At 43.1% G+C, this 22,338-nt stretch overlaps 1 protein-coding gene across 8 annotated transcripts in view; it reads right to left on the reverse strand.

Moving 5' to 3' along the window:
- Positions 1–22,338, reverse strand: part of LOC137321812 (intersectin-2-like) — a 218,164-nt gene that overhangs the window by 78,643 nt on the left and 117,183 nt on the right. For all 8 annotated transcript variants that reach the window (XM_067984497.1, XM_067984500.1, XM_067984499.1 and 5 more), the window contains 7 exons: positions 21,126–21,263; positions 14,629–14,720; positions 11,966–12,228; positions 11,658–11,807; positions 8,547–8,687; positions 7,593–7,680; positions 7,060–7,199 (listed from right to left, as the gene is read on the reverse strand). In XM_067984497.1, the coding sequence (XP_067840598.1) occupies positions 7,060–7,199; positions 7,593–7,680; positions 8,547–8,687; positions 11,658–11,807; positions 11,966–12,228; positions 14,629–14,720; positions 21,126–21,263 (1,012 nt within the window). The remainder of the gene's footprint in view (positions 1–7,059; positions 7,200–7,592; positions 7,681–8,546; positions 8,688–11,657; positions 11,808–11,965; positions 12,229–14,628; positions 14,721–21,125; positions 21,264–22,338) is intronic.

The raw sequence follows: 22,338 nt of genomic DNA on the forward strand, positions 1-22,338 counted from the left end.
GAGGGTTGATGAAGGTAATGCAGTAATGTTGTATATATGGACTTTCAAAAGGCATTTGATAAAGTACCACATAACAGACTTATTTGGAAAATAGAAGCACATGGGATTAAAGGGACGGTGGTAACTTGGGTGTGTAATTGGCTACGGGATAGGAGGCAGAGAGTAGTGGTGAATGGATGATTTTCTAATTGAAGAGAAGTATGCAGTGGGGTCCCCCAGAGATCGGTATGAGGGCCATTGCTTTTCTTATTATATATAAATGAACTAGACTTGTGTATAGGGAGTACAATTTCGAAGTCTGCAAATGATACAAAACTTGGCAACGCAGTAAATGGTGAGAACGACAGTAGCAGGCTTCAGGAGGACACAGACTGGTGAAATGGGCAGACACATGGCAGATGCAATTTAATGTGGCAAGTGTGAAGTGATGCACTTTGGGAGGAACAACATGGAGAGGCAGTATAATCTAAATGGTACTATTTTGAAGGGGGTGCAAGAGCAGAGGGACCTGGGGGTGCATATTCACAAATCTTTGAAGGTGCATTTTGAGCTACTTGGCTTTGTAAATATGGGCACTGAATACAAAAACAAAGAAGTCATGCTAAACCTTTACAAATCACTGATTAGGCATCAGCTGAAGTATTGTGTACAATTCTGGGCACCACACTTTAGGAAGAATGTCAAGGCCTCAGAGAGGGTGCAGAGGAGGTTTACCAGGATGATACCAGTGGTGAGGGACTTCAGTTATGTGGAGAGATTGGAGAAGCTGAGATTGTTCTCCTTACAGCAGAGAAGGTTAAGGGGAGGCCTGATAGAGGTATTCAAAATAATGAGGGGTTTTGATGGAACAAATAGGGAGAAACTGTTTCCTCTGGCAAGTGGATCAGTAACCAGAGGTCATAGATTGAAAACAATTTGCAAAAGAGCTAGAGGGGAAATGAGGAGAATTTTTTTTCACAGAGGGTTGTTAAGATCTGGAGCACATTACCTGAATGGGTGGTGGAAGCATATTCAATAGTAACTTTCAAAAGACAATTGGATATGTACTTGAAGAGGACTAATTTGCAGGGTTATGAAGAAAAGGCTGGGGTGTGGGACTGAATTGGACAGCTCTTTCAAAGAGTCGGCACAGGCACGACGAGCCGAAAGGTCTCCTTCTATGATAGTCATTCGTGATTCTCTGTCTCCCTGCCCATCCTGACCACATTCCTGTTCCGCTGAGTTCAGGAGCCGTGCGATGTGGCAGATCACATGCATTAAAAAGTGAGAGTGGTGAGCCGAGCCATACAAATGGTCAAATATGGACAAGGAGGACATGAGCTTTCAAATACTAAGTGTAACCATGTAAAATGCAGGTGGTTGGTATAGAGAGAAAGTCAGCATAACAAGGATGTCTAGGGTCTCGTCTCAAGGATTAAGTAGGTAAAACAGATATTCTTTAGAATTTTAGCATTCATCACTCTTATTCGAACAATTAAAAAAATAATAATGGTGGATATATGTATTATGTAACATCACCCTGTGGTTAATTCAGTTGCAAACTGATCTTCTAAAAGTATAATGAAAGACACTCCAACAGCTGTCCTTTAGAGCGGCAGGACAGGGCATTGTGGATACTTTACCCCAGATGGCATTTTCCCAACTGCCATCTGGGGTAAACGGAAAGATACTGTAAGAGAAGCATTATACAAGCTTTCTATATAATATTGGTAACCTTGTTAGGAAAATCATTATATAGGCTTTTCCTGTGAACAAGGCTTTCTGTTCTCTGTTACTGAGCATCAACAGGCTTTTGGTCACCTTGTGTAAATGAGGCACCCTTGAGTAATGAGCTTCCTGTGTTATCCTTATCTCATGTGCATAAGATGGGTAAAGAGAGTTGGCCATAGTTAATTAAGAATGCAAGATGCTTTGAGCAAACATAAGTGTCCTTGATAAGTTGGAGACAACTAATCATATGGGAGGCATGATGTCAGATGTTGTGTGTCATCTGGAATGTAAGGAAGTGAAGTGGATGGCAGACAGAGAGGATGATTGATGGAAGGCTCCATGTTTGCACACAGCCATGTAGAACTGTTTGTGTTAATAAATGTATATAAGCTGAGAATTAAATCGTATTTGTCAGAACGTTCTTTGAGCGAGGCTGGACACGTTCAAGTATGATCAAGGACCTTTAAGAGGTACACCTCGAAACCTTGTATGGTGATATACAACCTGGCAAAGTTTTCGAACATCTTATTGGTAATTGTACTTTTGTCTTTTAACATCTTTGCTACTTATTATAACTTCTTAATAAAGCTATTATACTTTGGAACAAAACACCTTGGAGCCTTTTTGATTAGACTGAACCATTTAAATAGATCACTCACAGATACCAAGCAGAGACCACATACTTGTGGGGACGGTGAGAGGTCACATGGGTAGCCCTTTTTATTGAGAACCTAGGTGAAAGGTCAAGTCTCAGTGCAGGATGCCACCAAGTTTGCTGAGTAAGAAAGAAGACGACATCCCCTTGAAACATTCTTAAAGATCTCCTAACGGTCAACTCAAAACTGGCCTTGATAGATTAAGCAGGCAATTTGTGTACCCCCTTGGCTCTGAGCTGAAATGGTGAGGGAAAAAACGCATTTAAAATGGGGGAACAGATTAAGGAAGAGAGAAGAATGCAAAACCAGCAACAATGTAAAAGCCTAACATTGAAATATATATCCCATCTCAAACAAAATAAAAACATTTGTCCAAGCTCCCCAATTGGCTCAGTGGGTAAACGTACCACATGGAGTGATACTGAATCATACAGATCAAGAAGGTCCTAGATTCATTCCCATCTTTGTTCAGTTAGCAGGGGCATGATTTTAACCTCAAAGAACAGGTGGGTTGGGGCAGGGGTGGTGGGGGGGGGGGGGGGCGGGGGCAGTAAAAATTTTTAAAGTTTGGAGCAGGAACGAGTCCCGGCTCTAACGTGCCGAAAAATGAGTTTTACCCAGACGCATCTGGGTGCTTGAGCGCTTTGGAAACCCGGAAGTCCCACCGGCAATTAAAAATGGTGAGATCACATTTAAAGGGGGAATTAACATTGTTGAAGCACTTAAATCAATTAAATTTGTGAGAATTGAGGCAGATAAATGATTTTAACTCTGCCTAAACGTGTCTCCCGTGGCCTCTGAAACACGCCATGGAAACGGAGGCGAGTTACAGTCGGCAGCTAGTTGGACATTTAAATCAATGACTAACAAATGGGGATTAAAGGTGAGTTTTTGCTGCAGTTCTCGCAAACATTTGGCTCGGATTCTTAGTGTTTAGACTCAGATTTCTTTGTTCACACTCAGAATTCTTCTGTTCAGACATATTTGTCTGCATTTTGGACCCCCTCAAACTAACACCATCAGGATTGGGGGGGGGGGGGGTGCGGGGGGCACAATGGATTTATTCAGCACTACATCTGAGGAGGAGGCACATCACCATCTGCAGCAGGCACAGCGTGCAGTTCTGGGAGTTGCAGCTCCACAAGACAGGTGCACCACAGGGAGAAGAGCAGAGAGGGGAACAACGGAGGGCCCGACGTCGCAGGAGAGGGTATTGAGGCAGTGGCTGAGCTCCCTCGACCTCTCTGAGGAGCAGTGCCTACAAAGGCTAAGATTGAGTGGCCATGTGGTCGCAGACATCTGCAGGCTCCTTCATGCAGAGCTGCTCCCGACTGGGCTTGGTGGCCATCCATTGCCCGTCTCGCAGTTGAAGTCACCACTGCCCTCAATTTCTTCGCCTCTGGATCCTTCCAGGGCACCACTGGTGACATCACCAGGATCTCTCAATCCTCTGCCCATAAGTGACAGGTCACAATTGACTTGTTTGCCAGGGCATCTCACCACATCAACTTCCCCATCAACGACATCAGCCAGACTGAGAGGGCAGTGGGTTTCCACTCTCTGGCTGGCTTCCCACGGGTACAAGGCTCAATTGATTGCACACACCTAGCAATCCGAGCACCTCCACATGAGCCAGGAATGTTCATTAACAGAAAAGGATATCACTCTATCAATGCACAGCTGGTTTGCGACTACCGGAAGAGGTTTCTGCAGGTATGTGCCAAATTCCAACATCCCAGACCTCTTCCATGCACAAGACACACTTAAGGGATGGCTCCTTGGAGATAAAGGATACCCCCTGCAGACGTGGCTCATGACACTTGTGAGGAACCCCACCAGTGAGGTACAGAAGCGTTACAACAACAGTCACATTACCACCAGGTCTGTCATAGAGCAAGCCATAGGAATGCTGAAGATGCGCTTCCAGTGTCTGGATCAATCTGGGGGAGCTCTATGGTATGCAGCGGCGAGGATGTGTAGAATAATAGTCACGTGTTGCGTCCCGCATAACATCGCTTAACAGATAGGGTTACCGGTGGATGAGCTCCCATGCGCTCCAGAAGCGGCCGCACCTGCCATAAGCATTGAAGAAGACGAGGAGGAGGATGAGGAGAAGAAGGTAGAGGATGAGGAGGACGATGATGGGTAAACCATCGGCAGAGCAACGTCTCACCTGGCTGCTGGTCATGCCAGGGAGTCACTCATATTTGATAGATTCTCATAGGGAGATCTGCAAAGTGACGATAGTCAATTATTCAGACCACCTATAAGGATCACCAAAACTACAACCCCCCCCCCACCCCCACCCCCCCCCCACGTTGCACAAAACAGTCCGACAACAACACATACACCCATTGTAAATGCACCCAATGGGTGTCATCAAGTTTCGATGTTCATGAGCAATCACATGTAAGGGCGCTTTCACAAAAGGGATTCATGAATGGGCAAGACGTGGCAGTGGTGGTGATAATCGTAACATTTAACGTGAAGTTAACATAAACCAAACATAAATGAAAAACGTGACAGTCTGTCAGACACCCTTGTGCATACCCTTGGTGATTACAAAATCTTCGACTTCCTCTTCCTCCTACTTCTACGTGGTGCATCCCCTGTGGCTGCAGCAGAGGCAGTGGCAGGTTACTCAGATTCATGCCCAGACTGCTTAGATGCTTTCGGCCTACGACCTCTGGGTTTTGGAGCCTGTGAGGGCCCCTCCAAAGACTGCTCCACCTGCACCAGTGCAGGAGCAGACTTGGCCATCTGAAGAGGAGGCAACATTGCAGGTACTGGTTGGGAGGGGGGGGGGGAAACAGTGGGTGAGGCATGGGAGCGCTTTGATTGGCAACCCCACTTCCATGTCCCCTTTCGCCATCATCCCTCTCCTGGGCCAGGGCCACATCACTGCTACCACTCTGCTGGACAACAGTTTGGAGGACATGTGTGATGCCTTGTAAGGCTAGTGCTAGTGTATCTGTCTGCTTGTCTAAGGCAGCAGAATGCAATTCGCCCTCAGTCCGCACAGCTGTTGCCAGGGCCTGAATGGACTCATTTGTTAGCCGTGCTTGAAGCTCAAAGGAGGCTGCCATTCTCTCCATTGCAGACATTCCCGCACTTACCTGTGCCACCAATCCACTAGCGATGGAGTTGGACTCCTCCATCCTCTCCGCTATTGTGGTGAGTGTGCATGGCACATTTTCCACTCCCTCGCAAAGTTGCTCCTGTACCTCCATCATTTTCCTTTTCAAGGATGGGCCCCGGGGTTCAGCATCTGTACCAAGCTGAGCAGAGCTTGGAGAGGAGTGTGCCCACCAACACGGACTCTCCACCGCTGCCTCTGCCACCAGTGTCTGCTCGTGCTCACTTGTGTGTGTTGATTCACCAGGTAACAACCCAACTACCTCTCTAACAGGACCCACCTGTGAGAGGTGTGAGTATCTGCGCTGGGGAATGGCTCGCTAAGACGCGATGATGCACCCTCAGAGGCAGGGAGTTCCTCTGAGGAATCACTCTCGACCATGTCTTCAGTCTGTGTTGCCCCTGGAAGAGAACATACAGCAATATTAATAATCATCGCAGAAGTCATGTTGCAATGAGCATTCTGAGGTGTGCAACAGGTCGACAATTGACATCATTAATCCATGTTGTGTGAGAGATGTTAAAGTTCTGTCACCAGATGTTTGCGGGGTAACAGTCTCAGCATCTCCGATGGCCAGGCACTCCACCGTACGACATATCTTCAAGGCCTCCTCCTCCGCTTCTGTGAGGGCCACTATTTGTGGTGGCCACCTCCAGTCCTCGCCCTTGCATTCTGCACTCTCTTCTCCTACAAGGGGAGAAAGTACGGATGTGTGAGTGAGTGAGGGTGAAATGGTCACCCGATGGATGCATTGCTTTGGGTCAGAATCATAATGAAGCAGATGCATCAGAGGGTGACTATCAGACAGATTGATCATATCGCATCAGGATTGGGGTGAGTGGGAGAGGTGGGTGCACAAATTGCAGGGGGGTGGGGGGGATGCTGGTTGAAGAAGTACACAAAAAGTGACGGCAACTTGACACTGAGAACTTAAGTGGGTGTGAGGAGTGATGTGATGGAGTAGGCTTCGCAGGGCAGCGTGATGGGGGTAATGATCACCACAGAATGCAGGTCAATCAGTAACTGTATTCACTTTTCCTGACCTGGTTAGGTCATCAAATCTCTTTCTGCATTGCAGCCATGACCGGGGCACCGTGCTCCTGTTACTGACCTAGTCTGCCACCTCCAGCCATGCCTCCTTTGTGACAGAGGCAGGTTTCTTACTCCTGTTTGGTGGATAAAGCACCTCCCTCCTGCTTCTCAATGTCTCAAGGGCGTCATCAGACAATCTAGGTGCTGCTTAGGCTCTGGAACGTTGCATAGTCATTGTAACCTCTTTTCTCCTTCGAAATGCATTGTTGGAGTGACCCTTTAAATAGTGGGCTTTAAACGCGTCATGCAGGTGCGCTGTATGCCCACTGTGCAGCTCAATGGCACGAAACCCACGATCCACCTAGAAAATACACTTTTTAAGGAGAGGAGGGAGAAGGGGGAATATTTGTCCAAAAGGACTGTCCAGTTTAAATCTCAAGAAGTGGAATTGAACTTTAGAAAGACAGCAACTTTCTTCCAATTCATGTGCAGAACCACTTGTTAACGACACTGTTTGGATATTACCTTCAGTTGGCTGTTAAAAGCATCCATTTCTGAAAGTTTGTCAGCTGTCTCTTTTTCCAGTTCCTTCAACTGCTGGCGAAGTCGTTCACAGGATTCTTTCCTTTCTGTGTGGTTCCGATTCAACAGCACGAGACTTGTATCTGAAGAACAAGAGTTTTACTAAATTCGGGGGACCTTGAAAATATATAAATCAGTTTTATTTTAGACCAATAAGAGTGCATTGACTAGCCACTGTTGAGCTTGAGGAAGTCTTCTGCTCCCTCCTGAAGCTATCAGATTAATTGTGGGAGGTAGTGTAAGCTGTTGAAGTACACCCTAGACATCCAGAATTACATCACCTCCAGCAGGTACCATCAGTCCTTGGTTCTGTCACTCTTTTTATGCAGCTAATCACCCCTACAGTGAGAACACTGGGATCCATTCATGTTGATCTGTCTCAACTTGTGAGGCAACTCTGTCCATACTGCAACTTGGTACAAAAAAATGAAGTACAAGTAGAATGAATAAGCTTTTAAAGAATATGACATACTTACTCTGGACAGAGTTGGGCTGAATTTGTTTTATTTGGTCACCCAGTGCCTGCTTTTCAGGAATTAGCTGACTCAGCATATTCTGACAGTCCTGCAAGAACACACACAACAGCTGATCATTTTCAATTGGGTTTGAAGAAAAACATTAGTAACACAATGTTCGATAATTTAAATGCAAAGCTAAAAGGCTGCAGATATTCTCAGAAAATGTTAATACAGGCAGCAGGTTTCAACTAAAGCAAATTATCTGCTGTGGATCTGAGCTCCTCTGTCACCAGTCTGTCTGCTTTGCTTCCCACTTTATCTTCACGTTCTACTCCACTCATTCTCCCTGATTAATTGTATTATGCTCCTGTCAATATCCTAATCCATTCATCTTCACTCCTCCAATGAACTCCTATCCTGATACCGATACAGGTTCATAGACCTCGATATTAACTCCCCAGAATGTGCAGGAGAGGGTTTGGGGGGGGGGGGGGGTTAAAAAATGAAATTCATGGAACCTGACCCCAATACGCGCTCACACGCCCTCCGCCATTTTTACGCTGTGAATATCAGGGCGTCTGAGTGTTCCGCAGTGGAGAGGTGGGACATTTATTAACACATTTAAATCAGGCTCCTACAGGGCAATTGGGAGCCCGATTTGAAATGAACGGCAGCTGTAAAATTGGCCCTGGCAAATCAATAAACTGCCATTCAGTAGCATACCCCACTGGAGCACCAATGATACTATGTCACTGTGCCTCCCTTTTAATCTGTGCATTAAAATAGTGCAAACTTAGATGAGTCTGCCCCATCTTGGAGGTTAACCCAGTATTAAAGATTTGAAATTGTTAGCCTCACTCAAGAGAATTCATCAGACTTGAGAAAATATAGTACTTTGATAACAAGTTTTCAAATAGAGGCGAGTCAACTAAACTATACCATGTTAGAAAAAAAATAAAGAGAGGCCACTACCTGGAGCTGTTGCTGTAAAAGGTTCACTTCTGTTCGCCTCCGGTCATGCTTTTCATTTATAAGATCAAGTTCATTTTTTTGAACTTGCTTTCTGCTTTGGACTTCCTGCACTCTGTTTGTGACCTTTTGCTGCTTCTCACTCTGAGACAGATTGGAAATATGGTTACATTTAGGAGCAAAAAATGAGAACATCAACAGTAACTACACTGAGTCAAAGAAAAATTACAATGGTATCTCACCTATGTGAACCTCTTTTGGGGACAGGCAGGGCCAACTGAAGAAAATGTGGCAATGCACCTCCTTGCCACATTGTTACATAAGAAAAAGTACACAATTTTTTTTTAAACAGGTCTAGCTCAGTGGGCTGATATTGTCCCTCCTGTGGAATAACCTGCTCTATTTACCCACAAGTTGGCTAATATTGGTGTGAACTACACTGAGAGCAATCTTATTCATTCAATGATAATTTCCTATTTTTACAGTTACTGCTGTTTTGTACTTGCCTGAACCCACTGCCTGGTAATGCAAGGGGTTGCACCCCCACCCCACAATGTATTACATTAGATGTCCTCATGAAAATGGTTATATCAGATGCAAAAAAAAGGTCTTACAGGCCCATGCATTCAGACAAATAACTTTTAGGTTGTTAACGGAAAAAAGTTCATAAAAATACTCTTTGCCTTTGAGAAATGTTCCATACAGCCTTGAAAGGAGGGAAATAAGCAACTTTACCTTGTTAGTTGAATTGGAATTCACGAGCTTAGCAACACAAACAGATCATTACACGTTGCTGCTTGCCAAAGTAATTTTTAAAAATCTTTTCTCAGCAGAACTGAGATTGTCAAGCACACAAAGGGGGAATTTTAGCACCTAAAGATGGATGGGGGGTAAATAAACAAATGGGAAACCCGACCCCAACCCGCCTCCACTTTCGGTTTTAACGGAGGCGAGTTGGGGGGGTGGACGACTAACCTGCTCTCGGAGGTCGGTCCGTAATTTAAAAATTTTAATGAGGTAGCGTGTCTCACATTTTATCTCTGTCCAGATTTAACAATGGCCGGCTGGGTTTCCCAGGCCTCAGGAAACCCGGCTGCTGAAGGGAGGCGAGAGTGGCTGGATAGAACAGGCAAGTGCCTTTGCAGCACTGCTTGTGGGCCAGGAGGAGCAGGAGTGCTTCCTCCTAGCCCACCAAGCAAATCTGTAAAGCATCCCACGACTGGACACCACCTCCCCCCCCCACCAGCACACGATCACCGACACCACCCATGCCCCAATCACCCCCCTCACCTCGCGATTGGACCATCCCAACCGTGATCGGACCCACAATGACTGACCTCTGATGTCCGACCTCCGACCCCAATGTCTAACTCCTCCCCTCTCCCCAATGTCCAACTCCTCCTCACCCCTCTGCCCGACCTCTGATGTCCAACTCCCTCCTCCTCCTCCCCCCTGATGTCTAACTCACCTCCGCTCCGCTCTCCAGGTGCCTATCTGCCCAACAGCCAATCAGCCTCTCAATCTGGCCGGCTGCAGCCAGGAAACCCATTCCAAAAATGTAAATCAGGTCCTGCAGTTAAATTCAGCAGGACCTCTGGGAAATCCATACTTCCGGGTTTCCAGCTGCTAAACCTCCCCCATCCCGCCTCCCTGGTATTATCGGTGCCATATTGTTTACACGTTATTCTGACTTATTTGACAGGGATTAATTCTGCACAGTAGATGTTAGCAAAATCTGTATACACTGCATGTCTTTCAGATTTCTGATCTTACCTAGAAATAGAGAGGCCTTGCATTTAAAACAGCACTTTCAGCAAATTAATTTTGAACAAATGTACAACATTCCAACTTGAAGAAGGTTGCCATCAAATTTTCAGGGACTCCCATTGAGCAACTATGTTGCATACAATTTATGTAAAATGAGATAGTTATCAGATAAGATCAAGTCGAGATAAACAGGGTAAAATCACAGCATCCCATAAGCATTCATTTGTGAGTACGGTTTCCATAAATATCCACTGAACTTTTAATTTTTTTTCAAAATGCAGTGGGGACCTATATCCAATACTTTTTAAACTACTTTTGCAAATTTCTCAGAATATTTTCTGTTCTAAGTAATTACAGAAGGTTGAGAATTAATTGAACACCATCCTCATAAAGTTATCACTTTTAAAAACTGAAAATGTATGATAAACCATTGGCAAGCTCTGGCTGTGTTTTAAGGGCAGCAGCTTACTTCACTGTTTTCAAACACTCAGTGGGAGGGGAGCTTTTCTTTATGAACTTCTTACTTTCTTTTTAATATGTTCTTCTTTCCATTAACTTCTGATGTACATTTCTTATGTTCTTATTTTAAAACAGAAATAGACAGTTTCCTAGAAGTAAAGGGAATTAGGGGTTACGGGGAGTGGGCAGGAAATTGGACATGAAGCTGAGTTCGGATCGGTCAAGGCCCTGTGGGTGGCGGAGCGGGCCCAGGGGCTGAGTGGGCCCAGGGGCTGAGTGGCCGGGTCCTGCTCCTACTTCTTGTGTTCTTTAGATTCGAGGTTAGGATCAGATCAGCCATGATCTTATTGAATGGCGGAGCAGGCTTGAGGGGCCGATTGGCCTACTCCTGCTCCTATTTCTTATGTTCTTATGTTCTTATCCAAATATTGAAGATTGCAATTCAAACAGGGAGTTGTATTTTCCACACCGTGTGCAGGTTGGAACATAATCTATCAAAGTTGTTGAGCATGTGGGTACCCAAAACTCATCCATCATAAATGTATTGGTCGACGACAGAATGTTATTTCTATGAAGAGCCAGTGCAGGTTGTAATGGTCAAGGGTACAATAAGCTGGGTGAAAGGGAAGAAGTCAGAAGATACTATAAAACAGAACGAGGTAGATTTTCCTGGTACAAGTCCAGATATACTGGATCACCTGAGCACGGTAAACATGGGAAAATCATGCAGGGAGGAGTACATGCCTGCAAAAGAGTCTGCCTGATTTTCCATCCATAATCGCAATATTTTTAATTAAGTATAGCCAAAATAGACTCTGCACCAGGCTCATGAAACAGATGTTACTTTGAAATGTGATTCAAGCTGGTCAGCCTTGCACATCTACTTACCAATGCCTCCAGGTCAAGCTCCAGGCTTTTCTTTTTAGCCTTTAATTGGACAATCTCGTCTTGTTCCCGGTTTCGTTGGTTCAGGAGTTCTTGTCGTCGGATCCGCTCCCACTCAAGCTGTCGCTGACGTTCAAGCTCCTGCTTAGCTGCCTAAAGGTGTACAACAAACGTAGATAGCGCAGCATATTGAATCTGAGAATGAGTTTATCAGATTCTTCCAAATGAATGTAAATTCAGATTCCTCATCCCTCCCCATAGAATCTGGAAAATGCGCTGTATTTCCAGGTTTAAAAATATTTATTACAAACCTCTCGTTTTTCTATTTCTTTCCTCCTTTGCTCTTCCCTTTGTCGTTCCAGCTCTCGTTGCTTCTCCAGCCGTTTTTCCATATCAAGCTGCTTTTTCCGTTCTTGCTCTTGCAGCTCTCGCTCCTTTTTCTCCTGCTCCTCCTTCGCCCGCTGTGCTCTACGCTTAGCCTCTCGTTGTTGCTGCTCCAGAAGCGTCTGACGCCTCCTCTCCAGCTCTGCGTTCCCTTTGTCATAGTTTGCTTTTCTTTTATCCTCAAAAGTGACTGTAAACATCAAATGCTATGAGTTTTAAAAATCAAGGACTTGTACAGCCTCAAGCATTAGCAGTGAGGACTTAATAGAGCACTAAGTGCAACCTTTTCATTCAGACTTTTGCCAGATATTTCACTGTTGATTACTTGCTCTGTTTATCAGCTCCCTTTACTCACGTTCCGCATTTTATATTGTAAATGGAAAATGGTTCTGTATGTGTTGGCTATCGATGCACTGGAATCAACTTTGTTTACATTAGAGGTAAATTTCAGAGCATCGCAGGCTATACAAAAATAACCATGCCGATCCCAAGGTGAGGATTGCAAAAGTGACATTGGATGTAAGGATGGGCTGAGCACTCGGCCTGCCTGCAGCCAGAAGAAATGGTCGCCTGGAGGCCATTGCTTACATTTACCAACAGTGGCAATTTATCACAAACAGTCTCACTTATATTACTGGGATGCAATCAATGGTAGCAAAATATAAATGCAGCATTTTTAATTATACCTGACAACGGACTTATTTTAGTTAAGTGAATTAAAAAGGTAGCTTATCTATATTGGCAGGGCCATCTTCGTTCTTTGTATCAAGGCATTCTCTACGAACTTTGAGAGTCTGAGTCTCTTTCATTGGTTCAAGAGGACCAAACATGCACCAACCTGATCTGTACTGGATCAAAAAAGTCACCTGCAGTTCCCACTCCTCCTTCTAAAGGCAGGCACTGTGTCTGTGATCATTTTATTTTGACCTAGATTGCAGCAACTAGCTGATGTTCTCCTAACACCAGATGATTTAGCACTCTGAAAGACCTGTGGCATGAATGGGTGGACTTATGGTGCTCAGAAAATGCTTCTATTAGAAAAATGAAGAAAACCCTACCAAGTTTAGATAACCATTCTGTTTCATTTCAAATATTACACACACCACAGCCACACCGTAGGAGTGTATTAAAATAGTACAACTTGGGAAGAGGGAGACCTTGGAAATGGAATTTTAATGCCAGCCAATAGGGACAGCTCTGCTGACATTATCTTGTGCAGTCACCAAATATAATGAGCAATGTTTAATGAACAGATATAATTTAATCCAAATGGCAATTCCATAAATGTTATCAGTTGGGACTCGGTTGAGTGATGCCCAGGAAGCAGCTGTAGAACAGGTAAAAGGACGCTTAACCTGTTCTCTGGAGTCTCTGCCGACAATCTAGCAACGACGTAAATATACTCAAGCATTCCCTTGGCTATACTGTCTTTAATTACTGGTTAATCTTAGGTTTTAAGGACTTGCATGTGTGTTCTGTACATTTAGCATAAAACACCAGGGCGTGGCGGAAATCAATCCCCCAATTCTGACTGGAGCGGCAGACAAATCGATGGGACAATCATCTCTTGTTCCAAATGAAACTGGGAAGCATCCTTAGGTGGAAATTCCAGTAGAGTCCTAAGGAGCACTGTCAAATAAGGCTGGTTAATAATAAAAGCCTGCAATTCACTGACACTACAGTCCAAATAAAACAATTTTCCATGAAAGAAACTGCAAATTATGGTTGACAATCTGTTAACACTGCAGGAAAGATGGACGCCTGCCAACCAAACTATCAATTTCTTGGTAATTGTTGTATTGCACAGGTACAGAATCATTGGAGCAATAAAATTACAATGAACAAGTGTCGCATTGATTTCTTCACATCTAATTTATCAGTAAGAAGCAGGAACTATTAGAAAGCCCTGATTAGCCAGCTCTACTAAATTATTGGACACATTTGCTGCTCGCAGAATGGAGACTGTTCTGAATCTGCTACACAAAAACAACATTGCTACTATTTTCATCCCAGCCGATTATGACATTTATTGGGCTGTAAATCAGTACAATCAATTAACAGGCCAAGGCTGTACTGAAGGAAGAATTCAAGCAAAGGCACATTAAGTGAGATGCAGTGCCATCTAACTATCCAAACTGGAAACTGAACTATGTTTTGTCCACTGTAAAGCACCTAAATGCAAAATGGGTGGTCATATCACATGAAACCTGAATAGAATATGGTTGCAAGAGGATGTTAAATAGAAGGCATTAAAATCTAACTTACTGTATTTTGTGCTAATACAGTACTTTACTGTAACTTACATTATAATGGGTTTGATATTGTACATGTACGGTGTTATGTGCACTTTAGTAACATTACTTATTGGTTGTTAGCAATTGAGGTTCACTGTCGCAATGTTTATGGTCTGCCGCAATACAAACAATACTACATTCTGCAGTGGTTTCTTAAAGTTTGATGTATGTATTAGACATTCATTATTAAAACTTTGGACAAGAGGAGAACAGAAAAATAATCCATTTTACATTCAATACTATCCAGCATTTTCATGCAAGAGAGACACAAGACACATGCAGGCTAGTCAACTTACCAGGTGACTTTTTTTGGGCCTCCTGGATTTCCTCTGCTACTTCCTGATACTGAGGTGGGGTTCCATTTATTCCATCACCCCATTTGCTTGATCTAAAGAAAAAAAACCAGAAGAACTATAATCTGCAAGCACTTTTTGCATGGTTTCAAAGGGCTATCAGGACTACCAATCATATCACAAATTTCACTATGACACACGTAATCAAAATATTAAATTCCTTCTATAAAAATTGGAGTCAAATGCATTAAGAACAAAGGAAACTGGGCACCTGCTATTATGTCAGAGGCATTGCTGGGTCTACTTTAAATGGGTCATCACCCATTTGCAGTTTCATAAGGTTTTAAAAACAGAAACTGTTTAAAATGCATATCAAATTAATCAGCATCTAAAAGAGGAAAAGACAGGCTAATGTTTGGGTGCATCCTTTATCAGAACTCTGCTCTATGGTTTTGTTTTGGTTATCCCTCCTGAAGTTATTTAACGATAAAAATTGATTATTTAAAATAGTTAAATCAGCATACCAACAATCCAGGTATTCTCTTGCCTACCTTTCAGCTGCCGTGGGGCCTGGGACAGGACAGGAGCAATAGTGAACCATTTTTTCTTATAAACATAGAATACGAAACTAGTTGGGATTATTGTAGGTATTTACTTGAAAAGGTTTCAGTTCACAAATTAACATGATGTACCTGGCATTAGATTCCCAAACAAGTGAACTGGGCCCTGTAAAGTTTCTCCTGAATTCCCTAATGGATTTATTAGTGACTATGCTATATTTATGATGTATAGTTTTGGACTCCCCCACAAGTGGAAACATTTTCTCTACGTCTACCTTATCAAACCCTTTCATTATCTTAAAGACCTCTATCAGGTCACCCTCAGCCTTCCCATTTCTACAGAAAAAAGCCCCAGCCTGTTCAGCCTTTGCTGATAAGTATATCCTCTCAATTCTGGTATCATCCTTGTGAATCTCTTTTGCACCCTCTCCAATGCCTCCATATCCTTTTTATAATATGGAGATCAGAACTGTGCACAGTGCTCCAAGTGTGGTCTAACCAAGGTTCTACACAAATTTAACATAACTTCTCTGCTTTTCAATTCTATCCCTCTAGAAATGAATCACAGTGCTTGGTTTGCCTTTTTTATGGCCTTATTAACCTGCGTCGCTACATTTAGTGATTTGTGTATCTGTATCCCTAGATCTCTTTGCTCCTCTATCCCATTCAGACTCTTATTATCCAAGCAGTATGTGGCCTCCTTATTCTTCCTACCAAAATGCACCACCTCATACTTATCTATATTGAAATTCATTTGCCAATTACACACTCATTCTGCAAGTTTATTAATCTCGTCTTGCATTTTGACGCATTCTTCCTTTGTATTAACTACATCCCCCCCATTTTGGTGTCGTCCGCAAATTTTGAAATTGTACTTCTGATTCCCAAGTCCAAATTGTTAACGTAAATTATGAACAGTGGTGCCAGCACCAATCCCTGTGGAATACCACTTCCCACCTTTTGCCAGTCTGAGTAGCTACCCTTAACCCTACTCTGTTTTCTGATTTGTAGCCAGCTTCCTATACATTCTGCTACCTGTCCCTTAACTCCACATGCTCTGACCTTAGTCATGGATCTCCAATGCGCTACCTTATCGAAAGTCTTTTGAAAATCCAAACATATTACATCTACCGCATTACCCTTGTCCACTCTTTCTGTTACTTCTTCAAAGAATTCAATAAGGTTTGTCAAGCATGACTTTCCCTTCTGAAATCCGTGCTGACTAATCTTCATCATACTTACGTTTTCTAGATGTTTTTCTTATTACATCTTTGAGTAAAGATTCCATTACCTTTCCTACCACCGGTGTTAAGCTAATAGGTCTATAGTTCCTGGACTTGTTCTAACTCCCTTTTTAAATATAGGAATAACATTAGCTGTCTGCCAGTCCTCTGGCATTATTCCCTTTCCTAGTGAATTTTTTTATATATGTAATAGTGCCTCTGCAATTCCTCCCTAACTTCTTTTAATATTCGCAAATGCAATCCATCCAGACCATGGGTTTTACCTTCTCTAAGTTTGATTAGTTTATCAATTATCTCCCCCCTTTCTATCTTAAATGTTTATATCCTTTTTGATCTCTTCTTCTACTATCATGCCCACCTTGTTAGTCTCCCTGGTAAATACTGAAGCAAAGCAACTATTCAATATTTCCACTATTTCGCTATCATTACCTGTGAGTTTATCGTGTGCATCCCTTAGTGGCCCTGTCCCTTTCTCTTGTTATTTATGTGTCTGTAGAATACTTCACTATTTCTTTTTATATTCCTTAATAATTTAATTTTGTAGTTCCTCTTTGCTTTCCTAATTGTTTTTTTGACTTCTTTCCTAACCTCTTCATATTCCCTTTTGTCATCCTCTTCTTTATTGTCTAGGTATTTAGTTTCATTTTTTTCTTTAGTTTCATTTTTACCCTTATCTCTTTATTCATCCATGGTGTTTAATTATTGGCTACTTTGTTCTTGTTTTTTTAGAGGAATATATTTCTCATGAACTTATTTTCAAAAGGCATTCAACAAGGTGCCACATAAAAGGTTGTTACACAAGATAAGCGCTCATGTGGTTGGGGGTAATATATTAGCATGGATAGAGGATTGGTTAATGGACAGAAAACAGAGAGTAGTGATAAAAGGGGCACTTTCAGGTTGGCAGGCTGTAACTAGTGGATCAGTGCTGGGGCCTCAGTTATTTACAATCTATATGACTTAGATGAAGGGACCGAGTGTAATGTATCCAAGTTTGCTGACGATACAAAGCTAGGTGGGATAGTAAGCTGCGAGGAGGACACAAAGAGTCTGCAAAAGGATGTAGACAGGTTAGGTGAGTGGGCAAGAAGGTGGCAGGTAGAGTATGATGTGGGGAAATGTGAGGTTATTCACTCTGGTAGGACGAATAGAAAAACAGAATATTTTTTAAATGGTCAAAAACTATTAATTGTTGGTGTTGAGAGAGATTTGGGTGTCCTCGTACAAGAAACACAAAAAGTTAGTATGCATGTACAGCAAGCAATAAGGAAGGCAAATGGCATATTGCCCTTTATTGCAAGGAGGTTGGAATACAAGAGTAAGGAAGTCTTACTACAGTTGTACAGGGCTTTGGTGAGACTTCACCTGGAGTACGGTGTACAGTTTTGGTCTCCTTATCTAAGGAAGGATATACTTGCCTTAGAGGCGGTTCAACAAAGGTTCACTAGATTGATTCCTGGGATGAGAGGGTTGTCCTATGAGGAGAGATTGAGTAGAATGGGCCTATACTCTCTGAAGTTCAGAAGAATGAGAGGTGGTCTCATTGAAACATACAAGATTCTGAGGGGGCTTGACAGGGTAGATGCTGACAGATTGTTTCCCACGACTGGAGAGTCGAGAACTAGGGGGCATAGTCTCAGGATAAGAGGTCGGCCATTTAAGACTAAGATGAGGAGGAATTTCTTCACACAGAGGGTTGTGAATCTCTGGAATTCTCTACCCCAGAGGGCTGTGGATGCTGAGTCGTTGAATATATTCAAAGCTGAGATTGATAGATTTTTGGACTCTAGGGGAATCAAAGGATATGGGGCCGGGCAGGAAAGTGGAGTTCAGGTCGAAGATCAGCCACGATCTTATTGAATGGCGGAGCAGGCTCGAGGGGCCATATGGCCTGCTCCTGCTCCTATCTCTTATTTCTTATGAACTCTATTAATCACTGTTCTAAATATTTCCCACTCCTGTTCTATCTCTTTATCTGTCAATTTTTTTTCCAGTTTACCTTCCCTAGTTCCATTCTCATCCCCTCAAAATTAGCCTTTTTCCAATCTATTACTTTGATCTTTGCCTTACTTACATCTTTCTCAATCATTATTTTAAATCTCACTATGTTATGATCGCTATTGCCTAGATATTCCCCTGCGCTTACTTCTCTTATCTGCTCTGGTTCATTTCCCATTATTAGATCCAGCAGTGACTCACTCTCTTGTTGGGCTTCTCACATACTGGGTAAGAAAGGAGTCCTGTACACACTGTAAAAACTCCATTCTCTTTTTTCTAATGTCATTATGTTGTCTCTAATTAGTACAGCTACCCCATCCCTCCCCCATATTCCTTCCCTGTCCTTTCTAAATACATTACATCCGAAAATATTTAACTGCCAGTCCTGTTCTTGATGTAGCCATGTTTCAGTTATCCCTACCACATCTGGCTCCTCGCTACGAATTCTTGCCTCCAGTTCCCCCGTTGTGTTTCGGATGCTGTGCACATTGCTGTACAGGCAATTTAATTTGTTTTTAATAATTGTTCCCCTCACTTTATTTTTTTAAGTCATTTTGTACTTATGTTCTATAATTGTATTTATTCCTTGACCATTTATGTCACCCTTATTCCTTACCTTGATCTGACCTTTACTCTCATCTATTTCTTTTATCTTCAGACTTACATTATTTTCACCAGATCCCTCCCCCCATCTTAATAATTTAAAGTCCTGTCAGCAGCCCTATTTATCCTTTCCGCTAGGACTTTGGTCCCATTCTGGTGGAGCCCGTCCCAGCGGTACAGCTCCTTCTTGTCCCAGTACTGGCGCCAGTGAACCATGAAATGAAACCCCTACATCCTTATCCTCACAGGTAGAAAATACATTGCATCTGTGTCTGCGGGACCTCCTTCTCTATTTCCCCTTACCCTGCTGAGCTATGTGTCGGAGTGTCTCTAACTCGCACTCCAGCTCAAGGACTCAAAGCAGAGATATTTCTTGCAAATGTGGCAATCCGGGACAGTCTCACTGTCCACAAACTCCCACATATCACAGACCCGAGACATAGCCTGTGCTGCCATCTCCAGTTTTTATTTATTTATTTGTTAGTAGTAATTTAATTCTAGAACTAATAGAAACACTTATGGTCTAGATTATATTTAGTAGATGGATTTAACTTGATTTTAAATTAATTAGCAATTGATTATTCTGAATATTTTATTTATTTAACAATTTATTTATAGTTTATAGTTAAAAATAGAGTGTGTATAGTATATTAAAGACTTAGTTTAATTTCCTCGGGTTCTGCCACTCCCCACTCTGTGCTAACTATGATGTCAACTTTTGAGATTTTTCCCTGGGTTTGTTTAACTGTTGGGCTGGGCTCCTTTTAAACTGCTCCGGTTTCCTGCTCTTTTTAATTACACACTTCTTATGGTTGCACACCATCTGTGTATTGATGGAGTGAAAACCCTTTTGGTTGATGAAGACTCTTGGCTCACGTGGTGGTCCTCAGATTGCCATATGTGCGCAATCGATTGCACCCTGCACCTCTGGTAAGCCAGCCAGAGAGGCAAAACCAACAGCCCACTCATTCTGGCTGTGGTTGTCGTGGGGGGAAGTTCACGCAAGTAAACCTGAAATAACCCATCCGTCACCTGCTGTATACATTTATGTGCAGACGACTGACACACCCTGGAGATGTCTCCGGTGGCGCAATGGAAGGTGCTGAAGGCAAAGAAATTGAGCGCAGTGGTGACTTTTACTGTGATGGGCAATGCGTGGCCACCAGGTCCAGCAGGGAGCAGCTCTTCTTCAAGGAGGCTGCAGATGTGTACAACCACCTGCCGACTCAATCTGAGCCTGCGAAGGCACTGCTCTTCAGAGAGGTCAAGGAAGTTCAGTCTCTGTCTATAGACCCTCTCACATGGGTAGATCTGTGTTGTGCACCTCTCTCTCTTGTGCATCTGCAGAACCCAACATAGCACGAGGTCGCTGCATGGATGATCATTTTCTTCCTCCTTAGATGTCCTCTCGATCTTGTCAGTTTGAAAGGCATCAAAGTATTGAAAAAGCTGTCTCAACACAACAACTCTCTGCCAAATGTTTGCCAGAGGGAACTGAGACGCCAGCTGCAATAACTGAGCTTTTATTCAGATGCGTTAATCACAAGTTTAAATACCCGCATGAACTGCGGCTCAACCTTGCCTCAGTTTCACTGGCGAGATTCACAAGCCCCAGGAAACCAGTGCTGGAGACGTTAAGTTTAAAGATCAGTCACATTCAATTGAGAAACATTTACTTAACTTCTCAACAATGTTAATTGATGAGATAAATACCCGCCTGCTTGAAATCATTAAGGTCCCGACTGCAGTGACTAGGTTACTCGCATGCATCCAAACATGCCTGGAGCCGGGTTGCGGTCATGCTACAAAAATCAATGATTTTCACTATTCACCCACCCCCAGCCCACCTGTTCTTGGGGTTTAAAGTTCCCCCACTCTTGTCTTTACATGCCAAAAACAGTTTTATCAGCGACCAGCTTTTGCTAGGTTTCTAGATTGGCTTGTACGAGAATGGACCCTTGGATAAAATACATAGGCTGTTCACATCCATGGCACTGTACCCTACCTAGCACGGCTTAGCACTTGCGTGAATTAAAGGGGATGAAAAAAAATGTATGGATCATTTCACCTCTCTGGGAAACAGAGAATCACTCACCTAAATGAAGGAGGTGTCAGTTCTGGGGGAAGTGTGAGAGGAAGAGGTTGACCAGACCTGGCCATATCGATCAAATGCATTGCTAAAATAAACTCTTCTGCTCTGAGCTTTCCATCCTGATCAACATCTGCCAGGTTCCTGTAATTCAACAGTGCAATAGAGGAAAAGGCTTAATGCATATTTTCATGTTGGCTAATTGAACAACAAAACAGATTCTCTGAACATGTGGACAACAAGCTGATTCTATGGCATAAGACAGAAAAACCCACTCAACTTCTGTCAAGGGTTACAATTTCAAGCAATGATTTGCTCAAAGGCTGCTGGTTTCACCAGGATTTTTGTAATGCATAACAGTGGGAGCACCCAACGTGGGGTCATTTTAAATATTTTGCAGTCTCCTTCAAATGCTTTGAATTTCTTATTCTTCAGTTATTTTGAAAGTGACCAAGGCTCAAGGTGTCAAGTATTGGCCAGACATCTTCACACAAGATAGGAAGGAAATCAGGACTGCTTAAATACACCTCTGCACCACTGGTGATACAGTGGCACCGACAAAGGCCTTGGTACTGGGAGATGTTCTGTCTTCTCTTTTGAACAGGAAGACAAATCAGAAATGTTTGATCATTTTGTTTTTTGTTTAACAGAAAGCATTTTAAATCCAACCATTATCTAGCTCCCCTTATGAGTGACCTTCCCCATCCACATGTGTGAGCCTGCACCCTCTACTCTCTGACTCTAGGGTACGGTAGCGTAGTGGTTATGTTACTGGGCTAGTAATCCAGAGGCCTGGACTAAAATCCAGAGTCACGAGTTCAAATCCCGCCACGGCGGCTGGCGAATTTAAATTCAATTAATTAAATTTTAAAAAATCTGGAATTAAAATACTAGTATCAGTAATGATAGCCATGAAACTACCGGATTGTCGTAAAAACCCATCTGGTTCACTAATGTCCTTTAGGGAAGGAAACCTGCCGTCCTTACCCGGTCTGGCCTATATGTGACTCCAGACCCACAGCAATGTGGTTGATTCTTAATTGCCCTCTTAGGGATGGGCAATAAATGCCGGCCTTGCCAGCGACGCCCACATCCCGTGAACGAATAAAAAAAAAAATCACTGCCTATTCCACACTCCCGATGCTCTAACATCTGAGGCAGTTCTTTCAGTCATTCAATTTCCACATATATGCTGATAATACGCAGATCTACCTCTCCA

The sequence above is a fragment of the Heptranchias perlo genome, chromosome 5 (assembly GCF_035084215.1).
Source record: "Heptranchias perlo isolate sHepPer1 chromosome 5, sHepPer1.hap1, whole genome shotgun sequence".
NCBI classification, from domain to species: domain Eukaryota; kingdom Metazoa; phylum Chordata; class Chondrichthyes; order Hexanchiformes; family Hexanchidae; genus Heptranchias; species Heptranchias perlo.